Source organism: Vespa crabro, chromosome 7 (genome assembly GCF_910589235.1).
Source record: "Vespa crabro chromosome 7, iyVesCrab1.2, whole genome shotgun sequence".
In the NCBI taxonomy this organism is placed as follows: Eukaryota; Metazoa; Arthropoda; class Insecta; order Hymenoptera; family Vespidae; genus Vespa; species Vespa crabro.
In genome coordinates, this window is record NC_060961.1 from 1,789,815 (window position 1) to 1,810,000 (window position 20,186).

Here is a 20,186-nt window from a genome sequence, read left to right on the forward strand (position 1 = left end):
TCATGTTGCGTTATATGTCTCTCGTGACAGGAGAAATACTCAAAGACATTATCTTGAATGGCGAGTCCCTTAAAATAATGCATGATTTTTCTTTAATAGTAGTAGCAGTAGTTTAACCTTGGTTTTACTGATTTCTTAACGTTTACATGCTGCCCCAAAATTGCACGTATCTCTAGCCACCCAACTTCGAGCAGCTCAGGGCATTGAGACTGGCAGCACCTTCTCATATCAAGAAAAACAAATCTGATAAGGTTGGTGATGATGGGTACATACGTTCGGTGATTTGGGTAATGGTCATCTCTCTCAACAACAACAAGAACAACAACAACAACAACAACAACAACATCATCATTATGACGAAAGAGAGAGAGAGAGAGAGTGCGCCCGCGCGCGCGCGCGCGCGAGAGAGAGAGAGAGAGAGAGAGAGAGAGAGAGAGAGTGAGAATGAGAGAGAGTGAGAGAGAGAAAGAAAGAATAAACGAGCTTCATTCGTATAAGTCGATAATTAAATTCGATCGTTATTATTTATATCCATTTTGGATTTAACAAATGGATATGATAAAAAGTAATTTTGTGTAAAATAACTTTAAATATGTTTAATACTTATATACCGAAGTACGTTATTAAATAATGATTATTATATTTTTGAATGAAATATGTTAATATTTATTAAGACTTCTTTCGTCTAATTTAAATTCTCTTTCTATTTCAGTCCACACCGGTTGGATCGCTACAAACGGGCCACGAAATCGTCGTGTCACCGAATCGCGATCGGCATCCAGCAACGTATAAGGTATACATATTCATTCCTTTTTTTTTTCTCTCTCCTTTTCTTTTTAAATCATCTTTCATTCTTTCGGCATGAATGTGTGTAGTTTAGCGGTTTGTGATACGAATAACAGCATGAGATAATGATTCAATTCATGGAGATAATAAATACCAGAGAAATGAGTTGGAAAAAGAATTTTTCTTATCTATTTCTTTTTTCTTTTTTTTTTCTGAATTATTTTTTTTTCAACTTTTTTTTTCCAAGTTAGATATATATATATATATATATATATATATATATATATATACATATCATTTTTTCGATCATCGATCATACGAGCAAAGGCTGCTATTGCAATGATTCTTTTAAAATGAATTTTTCTTCTCCTCGCTACAATTTCTTCTCGGTCATACACGTGTATAGGAGTACGATGATTTTGAAGAGGACGTAATCCTTATGATGGATCAAGTCCGCGTGGAATTGCAAGGCCACTATGTAAGCCACTTTTGTTGTAAAGTTTGAGTTACTTCTTCGTGCATGATTACTATCTTATCGATAACGCGACACGATTACCTAACTCTCGTAAATATACATGGATATAATTAACGTTTGCTTTGTTTATGGTACAAATGTTCAATGATAACGTTCACGTAATTGAAAATTCTATTTTAATATATTTCTATCGTTTACTGTAATAATCACAATAATAATAATAATAATGAAGTAATAATAATAATAATAATAATAATAATAATAATAATAATAATAATAATAATATGCACGAAGAAGATTAAAAAACAATGCTCTTAGACAAGTGGTATTTAGAATTGAAAGCCTTTGCGGTATCATGCTTGATGTATTATGTACATTCGATACGACCTATCCTATTGCTAATAGTAGATATTGTTTGTTGCATTAGAAGTCAATTCTATTAAGCTAAAATCTGATAAGGAGTAATAAAAGTATAATTCCCGCGTTAAATAGCTCCTTTATCTATAATTAATTCAAAGTTATTGGCACACACACATATATATATATATATATATATATATATATATATATATATATTCGTAATGGATCAATAAAAAAAAAAAAAAATAAATAAATAAATAAATAAAATAAATAAATAAAAATAAAAAAGGTATCTATTAATATGATCGTTCATTAGCATTGGTTATCATAAAAGACATACATACATATTTAATTGTTCTCCTCGTAACGCCATAATTGTCTATGAAATAATACAATAAAGTGATATTCATACCACATTTGTTATGTCGATCGCTTTTAAAAATAATGCTGACCAGAGTGACGGGTACAGTTAATAGATGATTAGTATAAGCCTTGTATTTGAAGTTTTCCATTAAACAAATTTGCAGTAGAATTCTAATACTATATTTTAATACAATGTTAGCTTTGTTGAAAATTCAAAATAATAGGATTACGAATCTATTTTTATTGAGTAATCTTTTTTTCTTTTCTTTTCTTTTCTCTTCTTTTTTTTCTTGTTTTCTTTTTTTTTTTTTTTCTTTTTTATAAATTTTCTCATGGTGATATCAAGATGATTCGATATTGTAATTAAAGAAAGTTTCGAAGAATGAAGATATTCTTGATAATTTATAGACACGTTTATAAGCGCGTAAATATATACAGTCATATCATAGACACTTACACATACACGTACACATACATTTCGGATTGTATTATCTATAATTGAAACTTTTCTTCTATATCATTTCCATCGGATGGCTTAACGCGTTGCAATCGCAATATTTTCGTGCTTGTGTTCCTTCAGGACGCGGCAGGTGGAGGGGTGGGAGGCGGGGGCGTAAAGGGGGTGGGAACCACATGGCCAGACGCAGTGAAGCAATCAGGAGCCGGTGGTACATTGACACCTGCTGATAGGCATGGTTCCGTTCAGGTGAGTCCGACCTGCATTCTCAGGGACCTTTCATTCTTTATCTTTTTCAACTATTCTTTCGAATTTCTTTCATATCTCTTTTATTTTCTTTTTTTTTTCTTTCCCTTTTTTTTTTTCCTTCGTCAGAATTCATATTCTTAACACTACGTTCTTTGCGCATTTGTCAAATTTTCATTTATATACCAACACACACAGATAGACTCACACGATTCTCACTTTTTATAATAATTTTTCTATAAAAATTAATATAGAGACGATTAAGGTTTTTGAAATAATTCTAATTACTAGGTAAATCTATATTCATTTCGTATTTCTTTTCTCTCTCTCTCTCTCTCTCTCTCTTTTCTTTCTCTCTCTCTCTTTTCTTTCTCTCTCTCTCCCACCTCATCTTCTCTCTCTCTCTCTCTCTCTCTCTCTCTCTCTCACCTCATCTTCTCAGTGTTAGAAAGAAATATGTCAATCTATCGGAAATAAATGATTCATTTTATTTTTAGACAAAGCAACAATGGATTATGGTCAGTTAGAAGTCTATGCAATTTGGTTTGTTGCTGCATGTTGTCTATGTCTCGTTAATCGACTCACTTATTTTCGTTCTATTCAACATTATAAACACTAATCCAACATTTAGATAGTAGACGTTCCTTTTTTTTTTTTTAATCCATTTAAAACATCGTATTCTCGATTGTACTCTCTATGTATCAACTATCTATCTCATTATAATTAAAAAAAAGTGCTACGTTTATTATTACCTTTCCTTATTTTTTATCTTCTCTCTCTCTCTGTTTTTTTCTTTTTCTTTTATAAAATTGGCTTATTCCTAACTGTGCATTCCCCTTTCGTCTGAATCACTTATGTGCTTTTAATTTTTATATTATTATTTTTTTCCTTTTCCTTTTTTTTTTATCTTTTTTTTTATTTTCCTTTTTTTTTTTCCAATATCTACAGCACAATTATGTATATATTATATTCGAGTAAAATGCAAATTTGCTTACTTGATTATTATAGTTATCATTGATTAATATTTTAGTTATTTATAGAAATATATTATATATTATATATTATATATTATATATTATGTACAATGTATGAAAATAATATTTATGTTTCCTGATATTTGAAAATATACCACACGAACATATATATATATATATATATATATATATATATATATATATGTTTTATATATATTTATATTTGATAATTTTTATCCCTTGAGACTTATCTAATAATGAAAATGTTAATTGTTAATAGGTTGTTTCGTCGACGAACGGAGAATTGGCTAATGATGATCCAACTGCGGGTCATTCTAACACGCCAATTACGGCACCACAAGAAGTGGATATGATCGATGAAACCAAGTTAGTATTACATTTAAACTACTTATATTTACATTGTCGTTCAAACATTCCTTTTTTTTTTTTTTTTAATGTTTACTACAATTCATATGTATCATTTAAATGTATATGTAGTTTAGTAGTGATTATTATACGCTTTATGGATTATTTATCTAATAAAATTAATATATTTATTAATATATAAAAAAATATTAACATATTTAATATATAAATTAAACTTGATATATTATAGTTTCAATGTGTGTATTTAATAAATTTATATCACTGGTAGTAGCCAAAGATTGCTATTGATTTTTATGTTGATCGTTTGTTTGTTTGTTTGTTTATTTGTTTGTTTTTTTCTTTTTTTCTTTATAGTTGCTAAACGTATATAAATCTATGCTTGTTGATAGGGTAAATAATAAAAAAGAAATATTTTTGTTTGCACGTTAGAGAAATTAAATTTAAATTTATATTGAAGGATATAATTGTTTAAAAAGCAAAAAAGAAAAAAAAATATGAAAAATCTTCCATCTATCTTTCAAATATTCTTTTTTTTTCTTTTTTTTTTTTTTTGTTTCATCCATCATCTTTATGTATTTATCGATTAAAGAAAAGCACGTTAACATTTTACATACATTTCTGCTATTTTCAGAAAGAAAAGTTTACCGGCAGAAAAGTATTGTCCTCGATGTGGAAAATTTACCCTGCACAAATATTTGCAAGTTCCTACGTCCACTGCCAATCCAAAATCCATTCCCGAATTTGATTTGTTATCTCGATTTAACTGGCCGATGCAGGTTTTTCTTTTAAATAATATCAAAAGAAAATATGATCTTCCTTAAACGTTAAAAAAGAAAAAGAAAAAAAAAAGGAAATCATTTATTTATTTTTATCAATGAATAATTAATTCGTCAAAATATTTTGAAAATATTTATCTTGTATATTTCGTTATCATATTTTCATTTAATATGCTCTCACTAATCTCATTAATTCGTTATGGTTATCTATAAAATTAAATATTATTAATCATCCTGTAAGAATATTATTTTGTAAAATCGCATTTGTATTATAACAAATATTTTCTCTTCGATACATTCTGTACTGTTTTCTGAAATATTCTCTTAGCATACAAAAAACTTATATAATATGTATATATATATATTCTATGAAAAAGAGTACAGGACAAGAGACTCCAGGAAGCTAAAATCTTATTATTAAAAATATTATTGTAAATCATCGCGAAAAAGATTGTAATGAGAAAAAGTGATAGCATTACTTCGAAGATATATGTATATTACATAAAAAAAGCCAGTTCAATTGACGACGCTTGGAATGTCAAATGTGTTTTATGCTGCATGTCAGTGTCACAATGCTCTAAGCTCAAAGGAAAACGATTCTAAGTCCTATTAGTGTTTGCTTCATTTCCAGATGCTGTTGCTTCTTCAAGCGGAAGAAGAAGAAAAGTGGAAGGCAGAAATAACTGTCCGATACCGTCGGTATTGGGCGGTCAGTACAACAGTGCGCGAATAATAGTGCTGATGGATTTGGAGATCGAGTCCCTGGAACGGCGAGAATCTGCAAAGGCGGAAGAGACGGCGGGAAAGGTGGAGGCGAAGATGGAGGTGGAGGTGGAGGTGGTGGTAGTGGTGCTCAAGATAGAGATACTACTACAACTACTGCTGCTGCTGCTGCTGTTGCTGTTACTGCTGTTACTGCTATTGCTACTGTTGCTAGTACTACCGCCGTTACTACCGTCGCTGGAGCCATTGGAGATCCTGAAAAAGAAGTTATCACTCTCCTACGTGCTGGAAGTCGATCGGCTTCGAGAGATTCGGTGCTGCATACCAACGTCACGTTGACACCCACGCCGACTCCGCCACCGTTTTCAAATTGAGCCACCACATAGCCATTATTATTGCTGCTATTACTATTATTATTATTATTATTATTATTATTATTATTATTATTATTATTATTATTATTATTATTATTATTATTATTATTATTTTCTTCCTCTTTTTTTTTATTGTCGACATCTCCAATGATTTTGCCTTTTCCATTTACTTGTACGGTTATTGATTATTAATTATTAATTATTAATTATTAATTATTAATTATTATTATTCATTATTATTATTATTATTACCTTATTATTATTATTATTATTATTATTGCTATTATTATTATTATTAATATTATTATTATAAAGCACCATTACATACACATTGCCATCATTATCGTCGTTATCATCATCATCATCATCATCATCATCGTCATCATCATCGTCATCATCATCGTCATCGTTATCATCGTCATCATCATCATCATCACCATCATCATTATCATCATTAATAATAATATCTCCGGTCAACGTACATTTATTATGAACTTTGTTATCAATGTTGTCAGTGCTGACTGAGAATAGCCACAAGCCGTCGGCTCTCTGACCATTTCAATAGAGATAAGCGGTCATCCACGTGTGTGTAGGAGTAAGGAATTGACGTACCGAAGGTGAAAAGAATGCGTTTGTGCCTACGACTCTCTTCTTGTATTGCGAGTGGCATTGTTTATATACGCCGTTAATATAATGATATGTGAACGTGTCACGATTGATCATTATTATTACGTATTTAAAATCTCGTCACAAAGTGAGAAATCAATGCTGAGCTCTCTCGTTGTAATGGGAAACCTGAAAATTATCGAGCGTAGCGTATTTCTCGTAATGAAAATTTACATTCGTATGAAGTCTGATTATAAATGCGAAAGGCATGAAACTGAAATACGTTAGCAACAACAACAACAGCAGCAGCAGCAGCATTAACATCCTACTTCAATAATTCCTAGATGCACCGAACGGAGTGAAAATAATATATATATATATATATACATATATATATATATATTTACACATACATATACACATACACAAATGGGAGAAATTTTTTTTTCGTTTGTTTTTATAGCGATTGAAAGAGAAATATATAATGCGTTGTATTGAAAGAATAAACGTAAACGTGTAACTTAACTGGATATGCCAATTCCTTTTGTAAAATTACTAAATATATTTTTCAGGTCTGGATCTTCCTTCCTGTTGTATAAAAATAAAAAAAAGGAAAGAAATTTTTCCTGAAATATTGAATAATCAATATGCTTTGGTAGGATTTTATATTAAATGATTATAATTTCAATTTCGTTAGATATTATATATATATATATATATATATATATATATATATATATATATATATATATATATATATAAAGAGAGAGAGAGAGAGAGAGAGTGAGAGAGAGAGAAATTAAAAATGGAAAGTAAAAATACTATACACATAACATAAAATATTATTCATTAATAATATGAAGCTCACACAAATACACAAATATTAAATTATATATAGGCAATTCCACGAATCCGTCATTATATTCGAATGTTTTATAAATATGTACAAAGATATATATATATATATATATATATATATATTCCAAGTAAACAATTTAACACGTTGTATGTGTGTTCGAAAACGATACGCGATCATTTATGTTTAATTATAAACAATTTTCATAGGCTCTACTTATCCATGTCAAATAAACTGTGGGCATTTTAATTATTATATAGTCATTTTTCTATATGTTCTACCTGATTTTGTTTTCTTTTATGACTCTCTTTAATATTGTGTGGCGAGTGCTTTCATGAGATAATTATTGTTGTGTATTTATATATGAATTGAAAAAAAAAAAAAAATTGTACTTCTTTTTATAAAAACATATTCGTAAAGATGAATGGGAAATGAATATAAATTTATCATTTCTTTTTTTTTTTTTTTTTTTTTTTTTTTTACCCCAAATAGAACGTTTGAAAAGAATGGTAGGAAATCGTGCACTTAGGAATTTGTGACTGATTTGTGGGATGTGCTGCGTTATATAAACTGTAATATAAAAATCACTAGTATATCATTTGTATCTATGGATATTATTTCTTTGATATATACACTGCCTGCCAATTTTCTAAATAAAAACACGATAATATACCCTAAGCTCGCAGCAACGTGTGTAAATAAATGCACTCTGAGTGATTTTGCTGTTAATTGCACATAACGAATATCATGTGCAAAAGTATCTCTTCATGTGCAAGCATATGCTGTCATTATAAAACATTTATGTTTTATTATTATTTAAAGGTCTTCAATTTGTGTGGTATGCGTTGAGAGTAATAATGAAAAAAAATGTTGAAACATAACTGTAAAAGAACAGTATTAATTTCGGTTTCATGCCTTCCAACAAATTATTGCATAAGAATCATATATTGAAAAAAACAAAAAACAAAAAACAAAAAAAAAACAAAAAAAAAAAGAAAAGTCGCGAATTCCATTTTACATAACATATCGATGAAGTAAAGAAATTTTTGTCTCTTTAGATCATAACGTACATTACGACAAGATCGGGTAGAACATACAGAATACGTTGTATTAATCGCCACAAACATCATTGATTCGTGTTCCATTAGTGGAAGATCCAAGAGATAGATTATTTCTTGAATCTAGACCATTGTATGTAAGAAAATTGTAAATTCGAAGAATACTTTTTCTTTTTCGATGCACGTTATACGAGGAGGTGTAATGCTTATTAAAAAAAAAAAAAGAAAAAAAAAGAAAAAAAGAAGAAAAAAGGAAAAAAAAAGAAAAAGGAAGAAAAGAGAAAAAGAAAAGAAAAGCGAGAGAGAGAGAGAGAGAGAGAGAGAGAGCTAAAAAAATACCTGCAATAGACAGAATATTGATCAGGACAGTTTTCTAAATGAAACTTTTATCATCTGAAGGTATTGCTAAGTTAAGCGAGCAGGTTTCTTACTATATTTAGACTACCAAAAAACATCACACGCAAAATAAGTGCTAGATGCGAAAACGATTAAATGTGATGCAAATTATAATATTGTGAATTTTTATTGTGAAAAACTTTACTAAGGACTCATTGAAAATGGTGTTATTTGTATAATATCAAAACTGTAAAGGTGTTGCTTTAAATGATAAAAATGCACACCAATGTCCTTATTATGAGCTCGAACGATGAAGAGATACTTAATATGAATATGCCCGTTTAAATAGAAAAGGGTGGAAAATGGATTTTGGTAGCCCTTGTCGATAAATAAAGGAGCAAGTAAAAAAAGAATTTTGAATATTGTAGTAAATAATTTTGTTACAAATTTGCAATTCTTCGTAGTTTTAACGGTAGGGCACAGATTACTGTTTAAAGAATTTATAATATTGTGTTGCTTATTAAGAATTGATGTTACAAATTGCTACAAAAATATAGTATCTTTTTATTTAAAATGAATTTTTATCCATGTAATTTATGTAACATATTATTGCATAAATAACATTAATGTTTACTAATAAAAATTTTTTTAGCAAAATAGATATCCGAAGTGAATGTGATTGATACATATATATATATACATACATATATACATATATATATATATATATATATATATATATATATATATATATATATATTACGATCGAATTTTTTACGTCGATCTTATTATTTGTAGTATAATTTATAAACACGTAATACCCCCAATTGAAAATAGCTTTAACTTATCGTTTAGCTTATTTTTTAAATAGCTCTTAAGGGGGTAAGTGAATTCAATTTATACGAATTACAAATATTTGTTGTATTTATTTCATTATAACAAACAAATTCTTAATAGCTGTATAGACTATAATGTAAGCATTTAAAAATGCAACTTTATAATCCGAGGTTAATAGAATTTCCTCTTTCTCATTAATTATTCAGAGAGCATAAAATAAAGAATTTTAAAACAAAAAAAAAAAAAAAAAAGAAGCATTGTGTTCTTGTAATATGTAAGCGATGATTATGGATTTTTAGAACATTGCGAATTTGTAACAAAAACGAGAAAAGAGAATAGAAGGGAAAAAATTGTTATTACTATGATGATTTCTGTATGAAATGTTGAGTTTTAGCAAGTTAGCTGGCAAAAAAACATTTTTATTTCTTTTTTTTTATTTTGGTTTTTATTATTATTATTTCTTTTATATATAGTAATCTAACAAAGTAACCTGTTCGCTATCGTTGTACGGGGGTAGCAAGGTTGTAAAAATCGAACAGATTGAAAAATGAAATTTTCTATCAAATGATTATGTACCGTTGTCGAGTGTTAATGTATAATGAAATCATGGATACATTGATATATTTAATTAAGATCGGCAATAGGTTTATTCATATACGTATTATTATTTTATTTTGAGGATATGTGGAACGGTATCGAAAGGTCAGAGAGATGTTTAAGAGATCGATAATGGAAAAATAGGTTCTCGATCGTCATTCAAATTTACTCGTCGGATCTTAATGGATAGTATCGTTCCTTTTGTAACATTGCAGTTGCGCTGCAACAATGACGAAACAAATAGACATTTTACAGTAAGATATACGAAAATAATAAACAGTGAAGTGTCCAAAAGTGTTTGTGCATGTGTGCATATGTGGAAATGAGAGAAATGTTGTTTTTTTTTTTTTTTTTTTTTTTTTTTTAATACATATTTTTTTCTTTTTCTTTTTTTTTATTTTTTTTTTTTTTTGAGTTCTTCGCCGCAACGAGGAAGTCTCTTAAGGGACGAAACTTTTTTTTTTTTTTTTTCCCCAATATTTCGTGCTGTAGATAGTGTGTATCCCGCAGTGTAGCGCGCGTGTATATAAACGTACTCGCCCCTACGTTAAAAAAAAAAAAAAAAGAAAAAAAAAGAGAAAAAAGAACAGAAAAACAAGAGAGAGAGAGAGAGAGAGAAACAAGAAAAATGATCATATTTCTTGCGGTGATATTGTTGTTCGAAGGAAAATGAAAACAAAGTAAATAGATAAAGAAGTGAGGAAAAAAATGTGGAAAAAGTAACAAAAAAGAAAAAAAAAGAAGAAGTAAAAGAAACAAAAAAGAAAATTTACGTGAAGATAACGCGAAAAGTCCAAAGGAAATCTCATATTGAATTTTAAATAAGACTTAAGTAATAAGAGGGATGAATAATAATGATCGTGGATAAAACACGCGACCCTGCTGCCCGTTATGCAGCCGATCTAGGTCATAAAACTCGGTTAGGCGATTTTTAATATAATATGGCTGATTGCTGGATAAAAAGTATGGTTGTGAGTAATACATGCCTGAGATCGAGATTGTAATTTTGTTACTACTACTACTACTACTACTACTACTACTACTACTAGTACTACTACTACTACTACTACTACTACTACTACTACTACTACTACTACTACTACTACTCCTGTACACCTGTCCCATAGAAGGACCGTTATACATATATTGTTACACAGTGATATTGTATTCCAAGGATTGAGTTTGTATGCTTTAAGTCCTATCTTTACGAATTGGATAAGATGATTTGGACCAAGAGCGACGTACGTATACATATACACCGAATATATACATATATATATATATATATATGTGTGTGTGTGTATATATATATATATGTATGTATACATGTATATATCAAAACTTTTGTTTCCTAGGATCGATGATATTATTGTCTCTATGGTCATGCATTTTTGCTGGGAACAGGATGTATCGTTATATCGTCATGATATTCATTATTCCAATGTATAATTCGATAATACAAATGCTCTATCTTGCTTTCCTTTCATTACTTCTGTAAGATATTTAAATAATTATACAAAAGAAATAATTAGTCAATGCTGCATTTTTGATAGATTAAGATATTTGGTTAATATCAAATGCTTTAATATTTTCTGTTGGATCATTCTTTTGTTTTTCTTTTTCTTTTATTTTCCCTTTATTTTTCTTTTTCTTTTCCAACGTTTTCTCAATATTATTTATATCTGTTAAATGAAATATAAGCTCAGTCTGTGTGTAGATCTCAATTTCTGTATGAACGCTGTAATATTTTCATTTACATACATACAATACATACAATACATACAATACATACAATACATACATACATACCATGTTATGTTAAGATCGAAAGAATGTTCTTTTTTTTTTTTGTCTCCAAACATACTAATGATTTTTGATCATAATTTCTTATATTACTGACAATTAAATTATAGCTATTTATTCCACTTAATATCAAAGAATTACCTGTGTGTTCAGTTATGCATAGTTTATCGACATAACATTCAATAAGAGATGCTCAGCAAATAATAGCTATTTTTATGGAATTGGCAGCTCTCGTGCTTGTTGGTAATTTCATCTGAGTATGTATGCATGCGCATTTGACGAAGAGAACTAAGAAAAACATGCAGATCTTTTTTGACATACATATTTGTGAAAGTAAATATAAGGGGAGGGAGTCAGTGTAACTAAATGTTATTTTGTACATAGAAAGGAAGCATTGCACCAAGGGGAAAAAAAATGCACATAATAAATAAATAAATAAATAAATAAATAAATAAATAAATAAAAATGAAAAAAAAAAGAAAAAAAAATAAAGAAATGCTAAGAAAAGCCCAAAGTAAAGAGAGTGTAGTAGCTTCAACGTTCTCTCACTCCCTCACCAATTGCGCGCGCCCGCACATACCATACACACACGTGTATACATATATATGTATATAACAATGAATAATAAACTGTGTATTATTATATCTATCAAATAGCCACATTGAAAATGTGTGGTTAAACTTCTATTATTGCATAAGCATGACGGCACCAAAGAAAAATTGGTGGTTTTTAAGAGGCAGTTAAAAGAAAATGGAAATATAATTGATGCAATGTGAATATGTACTAATAATCTTATCAATTGCATGATATCATTTCTTTTTCAAATGAACGATTAATATGATACACGTGGAACTATACGAAAATGTTCATATTTTGATATATTTCATCTCCGTTTATGAAAGAAATTTGTTTTAGTACACTTTTCACATTTCTATGCATCTATTTTTTCTCTCTTATCTTTTATCTATCTACTTTATGAAAAGTTAAAATTCTTTCAATTTATTGCCCTGCACTTTAAGTTTGTGATTGATATGAAAAAATGAAAACAAAACAGTATGTAGAAAAGATTATTATTATTATTATTATTATTATTATTATTATTATTATAATGCAACATATGTATTTGCCAATCTATTTTGTTGAATGTATGTATATACGAATAAGAATATTGCGAGAAATATCATTTTTTTATCAAAATACTCTCTATTTGATAGTTAACAATCAGATAAGTATCTTTAATGTTTCTTTTTCTTTTTCATAATCAAAAGAAAAGCGAGATATTTGTAATACTAATATAAATAGATCAAATCATCGGTCGAAACATATATTTTAATATCTTCATTGCAATTCTTTGTCCATCGATTCGCATAAATTTTATTGAACATTTTCATATGAAATGCAAAAACTTATTAAAAATATTAATATTTATTATTATGATTACATCATTGTCGTATAAAAGTATAAAAAAAAAACAAAAAAAGAAAAAATACAGAAAGAAAAAGGAAACATTTTCTACACTTTTACACTTTGTCCTTGTTAGCATTCTCTGTTATTTTTCTTGTTGTTTCTTCGTTAATTAATTCTGCATGTTTTTCTAACATTTCTAATAAGAAAGGTTCTTTCATCAAGAGTTCTCCTGAAGTTGCTATGAAATTAGTGATAAGTTTTTTCATTACATTTATCTTGTTTATATTTCTCATCATTTTTTCTTTATTTCTGTAAAAACAATAATATAAAATGGTAAATAGTGCAATTATTGGACATACTCTTTATAATTTTAATCAAGTGAAAGTTATATTGACTTAATGGCTTACTTTACTACGGTAGGATTTGTTTTCTGTAACTTTTGCTTTCTTTGCTCTTCCTTCTCCTTTAAAAAGCTATGATGGTCAAATATTACTTTCTGACATTGAATCTTTAAATCCAATTGTTTTTTAAATGCATTTTGAACAGATTGCTGAGTCGATAAAATGGCATCATTTAACATAAATAACTTCTTCATAGCCGTGTACATTTTCCTATATAGATAATTAATTTTTAAATAATATTTTATATTATTATTTGCAAATAAATAATAATAATATATTTTCTTCTTTTTTACAAGATATTTGGTCATACTCCTGAACGTCAGTTTGATGTTTGTCAGACATAACATCCAGTATAGTACTACTATGTAGACATTGTTCAATTGCAATATTATTTATAATTGCTTTAGCTGTATCTTCTTGTAGCCTTTGAAAAGTATCTTCCATATTGTTTGTAGGCACTTCCTCAGTTAATGCTAAAAATATGAAATTGTTATTATTTATGGGAATACAATGAAAGAGATATCTTGATAATAAAATTATAACAATACTGTTATCTTTTGTAGCTTTAAGCATTATCGTTCTAGAGGTTAAGCGATGAATTGATTTTCTTAAAATTTCAATCTTCTCATCTGTAGGTCTGTAGTCATCTTTGCAGACTGCACCGATTGAAAATTCTGCAACATTTTCTCTCAATTGCTTTAACGCCCGTTCTAGATTCTTAAAGTCAACCATTTTTTTTTACATAACTTGAAGTATTTTATATCGTAGATTTAAGTGAATTTCATATATGATACAATAACAACAAACTTTATTATACTTCCTCTAGAAATCATATGTACACTGAATGACAAGTTGGAACAGAGAAAAACAATCACGCATCTTTTTTATATTTGTAGTTCCCGCCTAGAGGGCTCCCTTGTAGCGTCGCTTTAAGCGCCCTCTCGTCTGGTACTAACTAGTGATTTCATAAAAGTCTCTAGTAAATTAATACAACCTGGTACAATTCTATGATTTTAATTTTAATTCTCTGATTTTATATTTTAACTTTAATTCTTTCATTGTAAATGCATTATTTACAATATGCATTATATATATATATATATTTCTTTTTTTTTTCATTTTCATTAATAGATAAAAAAACTGTACGTACAAAGAAAATAGAAAATATATATGTGATAAGTAAAATACGTGTTTGCGAAGTGATACTGAAAGAGAATAAATCATATTCGACGTTCAATAGGCAGAAAATTGAAACAATGAAAATATTATTATCATCAAGGAAAATGTTATGTCAAATACTGTTTCGATATTAAACGATCGATTTACTTATTGCGCATGTAAGTTAATAGATTATTCATGATCATCAATCATAATCAAGGGTCATCATTAAGGGGCGATAAATATTATTAATCAAATTGTAATTTTTTAGAAATACTTTTATAATCATCAGAAGAGGTATTTTATCTTCTGAACAATCACGGATGGTACGATGAAATTTTATTATTTCCAAGAGTGGATTTATTAATAAACACGAATATTATACAGGTAATCATTATTATTTGTATCTGTCATTTGATTTATTAGAAATTATGCAAATTAATTTTCCATTATGAAAGATAAGTTATAATAAATTATTACGACATTTGATTTGTAAAGTTTTAAAAGACGAGAAGATAATAAAACGTTGTGCAAACAATTTTGAGTAAATGGAAAAGGCCAAGGGATAGGTAATGGCGGATAAAAAGTTAATCGGCCGCGTGTGCGGTGAACTATTTAATTTGCGTTAGCGGTGGCATCGGCGGTGTGAGCGTAAAGTTACACCGAGCTCTCTCGGTCTTTGAGGTTGCAGGCCAAGTTTGGTTGGTGGTTGATGGTATTCGCTAGAGATAAAGAGAAAGGGGTATGAAGGAGAGATGGAGGGATGGAGGGAGGAAGGGAGGAACGAGAAGGGGGAAGAGAGAGACGAGAGATAGGAAGGGTGGACGAAGCTGGTAACGTAACAGGATGGTGGCTGCCATAGGTATATAGATGTACTCTTAAGGTGAGGGTTAGAGAGCGAAGGAGGATTGTGTAAGATGGTCTCGAAGGGATGAGGATTGGTAAAATGATGGGAAGGGATAGAAGGAGAAAAGGAAAAGAGGAGAAGGAGGAGTAGGTTTGAGATTGTGGTCTGAGGTTCTCGTAAGCTTCTAGAAACTCGTATTGCCTCCTTTCTCCTCCCCCTACAGCCGCGCATGACGTGAAAATCCACACGCACATTATATATACATATGTATAAACAAATACAAATGGAAATACGTAAGGTATACGTTCGTATACGGATACATACGTATACTAAGTTACGTACGTACGTACACAGTTGTTAAAAGGTCGGTATCGTGAGCAAAACGAAGGAACCGAGCGTCAACGAAGATAACCGTATACACCCGAGGACCGATTCACCGCGAAACTTGATTCGACTCGAGCGCGAGCAGCCGGTCAGTCTCTCGCTGACGCTCGGTGCGACGAGTACTGATCGGTTTGGTTATGGACAGGAGGTTTCGTGTGTGCACATAGATCATTATTAAATTCTATATATTATAAATAAGAAAAGGGAGATTAATAAACATAAAGAGTTCTGCGAGGACAGTTAATTCGACCTTCTCCTCCTTCGAGGAGAGGGCGGAGGGCGATAAGTCCTCCGCCTTGATAGGTCTCTACCCTCTCCATCTTTCTTTCTCTCTTTCTTTCTTTCATTCTTTCTTTCTTTCTTTCTTTCTTTCTTTCTTTCTTTATCTTTATTATCATTATAAAGTAAAATATTTTTTTCGGGAGGTTCGTTCTTCGGAGAAAAATTTCGATTAACGTCAAAAATGAAGTTCGTTCGAGGTATCCTTCGACGGGCATGGAAAGTAACACCGAGCCACGTGGAGCGGCGAAACCTCGTGTTCTCCACACGACTGCTTTTTATCCTTCTTCTCGTAACTGGTGAGTTTTTTTATATATATATATATACATATGTATATATAAATATAAATATATATGTATACACATATAAATAGAGGAGATATTTAGAAAATTATTAAACGTTTAATAATTTGAACTTTTTCATACGATAAGGATTTCGTGAGATTAATTTAACGTTAAAAAGTTTTTTCTTCTTTCGTAAAATTATTAAACGTTTAATAATTTGAGCTTTTTCATACGATAAGGATTTCGTGAGATTAATTTAACGTTAAAAAGTTTTTTCTCTTTTCGTAATTTTTTTCTTTTCTTCTTGCTTTTTTCTTTTTTCTCTTTTTTTTTTTTTTAAATATCTCTTTAACGACATATCGTGCAGCGAATATTTGATAAATGCAGAGGTGTAAAAATCAAAGGTCGTGCAAAACTCGCCCGACGGATTTATGGATTTGTAACGGAGAAAGTATATTTGTAATTTCATTGGTACGTTGAAAGATAGAATCCGCATGGGTTGAATTGGCTGGATGACTTGGAAAAACCGGCTGTTTTTGCGGTACGTTAAACTAGCTTGTTTGGTGAGAGCGCACGATTGCGGTGGATGATGGAAGTATTTCTGCAACTGGTGTGCAATCGTTGCCGCTGTAGGAATCCATACACTAGAATGATGATAATGGTGGATAGCGTTTTCGTTTTAAAAAGTTCTTTTTTTTTTTTTTGCTTCTGCTTTTCATTTGTCTTTAACATATATCACATCCTTTGACGCACTTATCATTATTAATATTACATTATTATAATTACGTACAAACGATATCGATAATGTTAATGACGTTCCGTTAATTTTTAATTCTTTTTCTTTTTTCTCTAACCTTACATAATTTATTGTAAAATTTATTGTTATGGTAAATACAGTATAACGATACGTTTTGGAGGATAATAACAATCGTCGCTACGTCGTAAATTTAACATGAAAAATGGTCGATGCGAGATATCATTGGAGAAGAGAGAGAGAGAGAGAGAGAGAGAGAGAGAGAGAGAGAATTGATAAAATTTATATAAACGCATTGTGTTAATATGTTAAATAATAAAAAAAAAAAAAAAGATAAAAAGAAACAAAGAAGAAAGAAAGAAAAGAAAAAGAGAAAAAAAGGGAAATACGTAAAATGTATAATAGTAATTTCTCCGTAAAATAAATTACTGGTGATTAGTACGAAGATAAACACTACGGCTACGTATTAACATTTTTATGACCTTGTTTGACATATACATATACACGTAGATTCACATAACGCTATGTCATTGACTGTTGGTGGTTTATCGTATACGCTTTAGAAGTATTAAGAGCGTCCCAGATAGGAAATTTACGAGAAATATGGGAAGATTAAGGATGATACAGCTAGAACATTGGAGTATCTGACAATAAGCCGACGTATGTGGCAGAGTGAATCTGTTGTAAAGGGTGTGAAAACGCAAGCCGACGCTAACCCCTAAGCCGATTGTTCAATCACTGTGACGTTACATATGTATGTATATATGTATCTATGAAATTCAATTTTTTTTTTGTTTTCTTTTTTTTTCGTGCTTCATTTTCTTTTTGGTTTTTTTTTTCTTTATTTCTTTTTTTTTTTTTTTTTTATTCATCGTTGATCACGTCTCTCACGATCCACGTTTGACATTTAATACGATATTTATTTAATAAAAATTATTTACATACGTAATATAATTTATATCGATAATTTTGTAAATGATTAAAGTTCATATATAGGAATACGATCGTTATCGTAAACGTAGTTAAAGTAAACGAAGTAGGAACATCGTGTAATAGAGTAATAATCGAGTATTCGAGTAGGCGTTAAGAGATAATATCGAGGGTTGTTTCTCTAAACAACAAGGAGATGATATACACGATAATCCAGGATATCTATGGTGGAGAGAGATTGTTGAAACAAAATTCACTTCCTTCGGCTATATGGCATCTCGAAGTTTACTGTACGTGAATTCCCTCTGCCCTGAGGATATTACTCGTACGTATTATGCGGCCTATGTATCGCAAAATTAGTCCGTACAAGCTATGTGTAGTTATATACTATGTTTAGTCTATACCTGGATTTGGTAATCTAGATGTAAAGTTAATTGCCAGATTTAATTTTTCAATGTTACGAAGGAGGTCATTCTAAATAGGTTCAAAAAGGCTTGAAAAAGGGATTCAGACTTTGGGGGATTTTAAAAAGGTTGCTTTTTTAAAGGAGGACTAACTTGATTATGAGAGTAAGTTAATACGTCGATTTATTACGCGAGAAGAACACGATGTTTTCTTCTCCATCTCTATTTTATTCTTGTTATTACATTTAGAATCTCGTTGAATTTCTATTCGTTCTATTATAATTGCATTTAATGTTTCTCTTCCTTTCTTATTTATTTATTTCATTTCATATATCCAATTATCGTAAAATAACAACTCGTATTTTATTTATATATAAGAATATAATTATATTTATTAGATAAATTGAATGAACTCTATTTCCTCTTCTTTAAATTTAGGTTACAGAATTGACGTGTTACATCGAAAAAGAGAAAACGAAAAAATAGAGAAAGAATAAAACGCGAGGAGGTTTCGTTTTGAAAATGTACTTTATATTATATATATATATATATATATGTATATATATATATATTTCGTGGACGATTAAAATCTCTTCAAATCGTTTTGGCCATTTTTTAATTTTCTTCACGTTTTTCGTACACCAATGATTTTTCGTTTTCTTTTACGCTTTGATAGATCCCTTACCGTCATTAATTATACATATTTACTCTTTGATAAGAATTTTTAGAGTTGCCATTTTATCATTGGCTTACTCTTTTCCTTTTTTTTTTTTCGGCGAGTTTTATGCGATTTACGATCAACGTTAATGCGATAAAAGCGAAAAGTTAGTTCGATCAAAGAGAGTACCAAAGGAGCGTGTGCCTGTAATGTATGTATGTATATCATACATATATATGCTTCATATATATATATATATATATATATATATATATATATATATATATATATCTGAACTGCAGCAGCACTTGGGAAGAGCCTGTGTTAATCGATCAGCCGCTTTGACATAAGCCGCGCATTAATAATTCCCACGAGAATTAACGATTACATCGTAGTAGTTACGATCGATCGATCGATCGATCGACCGATCGATTTATTTGATGAAATTGTCGCCTTTAGATCGTATAAAAGATAAATTCATTTTTAGTCTATTTCATACATATATATATATATATATATATATATATATATATATATAATGTCTTATTTATATTTATATATATCTCATAAATCTTATTTATTTATTATTTAAAGTTCGAGAGAAAGAAAGAGGAAGAAAGAGAAAGAGAGAGATAAAATTGATTTGAATTGATTGATAAATTCAAT

The 20,186-nt window shown here is 29.5% G+C and overlaps 3 protein-coding genes and 1 long non-coding RNA gene across 29 annotated transcripts in view; 3 read left to right on the plus strand and 1 right to left on the minus strand.

The window, feature by feature from the left end:
* LOC124425778 (casein kinase I) overlaps positions 1-12,667 on the plus strand; it is a 46,763-nt gene extending 34,096 nt beyond the window's left edge. For 5 of the 20 annotated variants that reach the window (XM_046966656.1, XM_046966655.1, XM_046966657.1 and 2 more), the window contains 6 exons: positions 177-251; positions 713-793; positions 2,565-2,690; positions 3,185-3,205; positions 3,942-4,048; positions 5,438-12,667. In XM_046966656.1, the coding sequence (XP_046822612.1) occupies positions 177-251; positions 713-793; positions 2,565-2,690; positions 3,185-3,205; positions 3,942-4,048; positions 5,438-5,507 (480 nt within the window). In that variant the 3' untranslated portion in view covers positions 5,508-12,667. Of the gene's footprint in view, positions 1-176; positions 252-712; positions 794-1,192; positions 1,265-2,564; positions 2,691-3,184; positions 3,206-3,941; positions 4,049-5,437 lie in introns of all 20 variants that reach the window. The other 15 variants (XM_046966659.1, XM_046966660.1, XM_046966662.1 and 12 more) reach the window with 12 other exon arrangements.
* Positions 10,549-14,699, minus strand: LOC124425780. The gene is made up of 4 exons (XM_046966677.1): positions 14,371-14,699; positions 14,133-14,295; positions 13,829-14,032; positions 10,549-13,730 (listed from the first exon to the last, which is right to left on the minus strand). Exons 1-4 carry the CDS (start codon positions 14,552-14,554, stop codon positions 13,535-13,537), a joined length of 747 nt encoding a protein of 248 aa, XP_046822633.1. The 5' UTR covers positions 14,555-14,699; the 3' UTR covers positions 10,549-13,534.
* Positions 14,700-14,936: 237 nt separating this feature from the next.
* Positions 14,937-15,364, plus strand: LOC124425783. The gene is made up of 2 exons (XR_006942574.1): positions 14,937-15,159; positions 15,252-15,364. It is a non-coding gene; the product is annotated as an uncharacterized LOC124425783 (long non-coding RNA).
* A 933-nt stretch (positions 15,365-16,297) lies between these two features.
* Positions 16,298-20,186, plus strand: part of LOC124425775 (Down syndrome cell adhesion molecule-like protein Dscam2) — a 129,499-nt gene continuing 125,610 nt past the window's right edge. For 5 of the 7 annotated variants that reach the window (XM_046966631.1, XM_046966636.1, XM_046966633.1 and 2 more), the window contains exons 1-2: positions 16,334-16,364; positions 16,637-16,789. In XM_046966631.1, the coding sequence (XP_046822587.1) occupies positions 16,349-16,364; positions 16,637-16,789 (169 nt within the window). In that variant the 5' untranslated portion in view covers positions 16,334-16,348. Of the gene's footprint in view, positions 16,515-16,636; positions 16,790-20,186 lie in introns of all 7 variants that reach the window. The other 2 variants (XM_046966634.1, XM_046966635.1) reach the window with 2 other exon arrangements.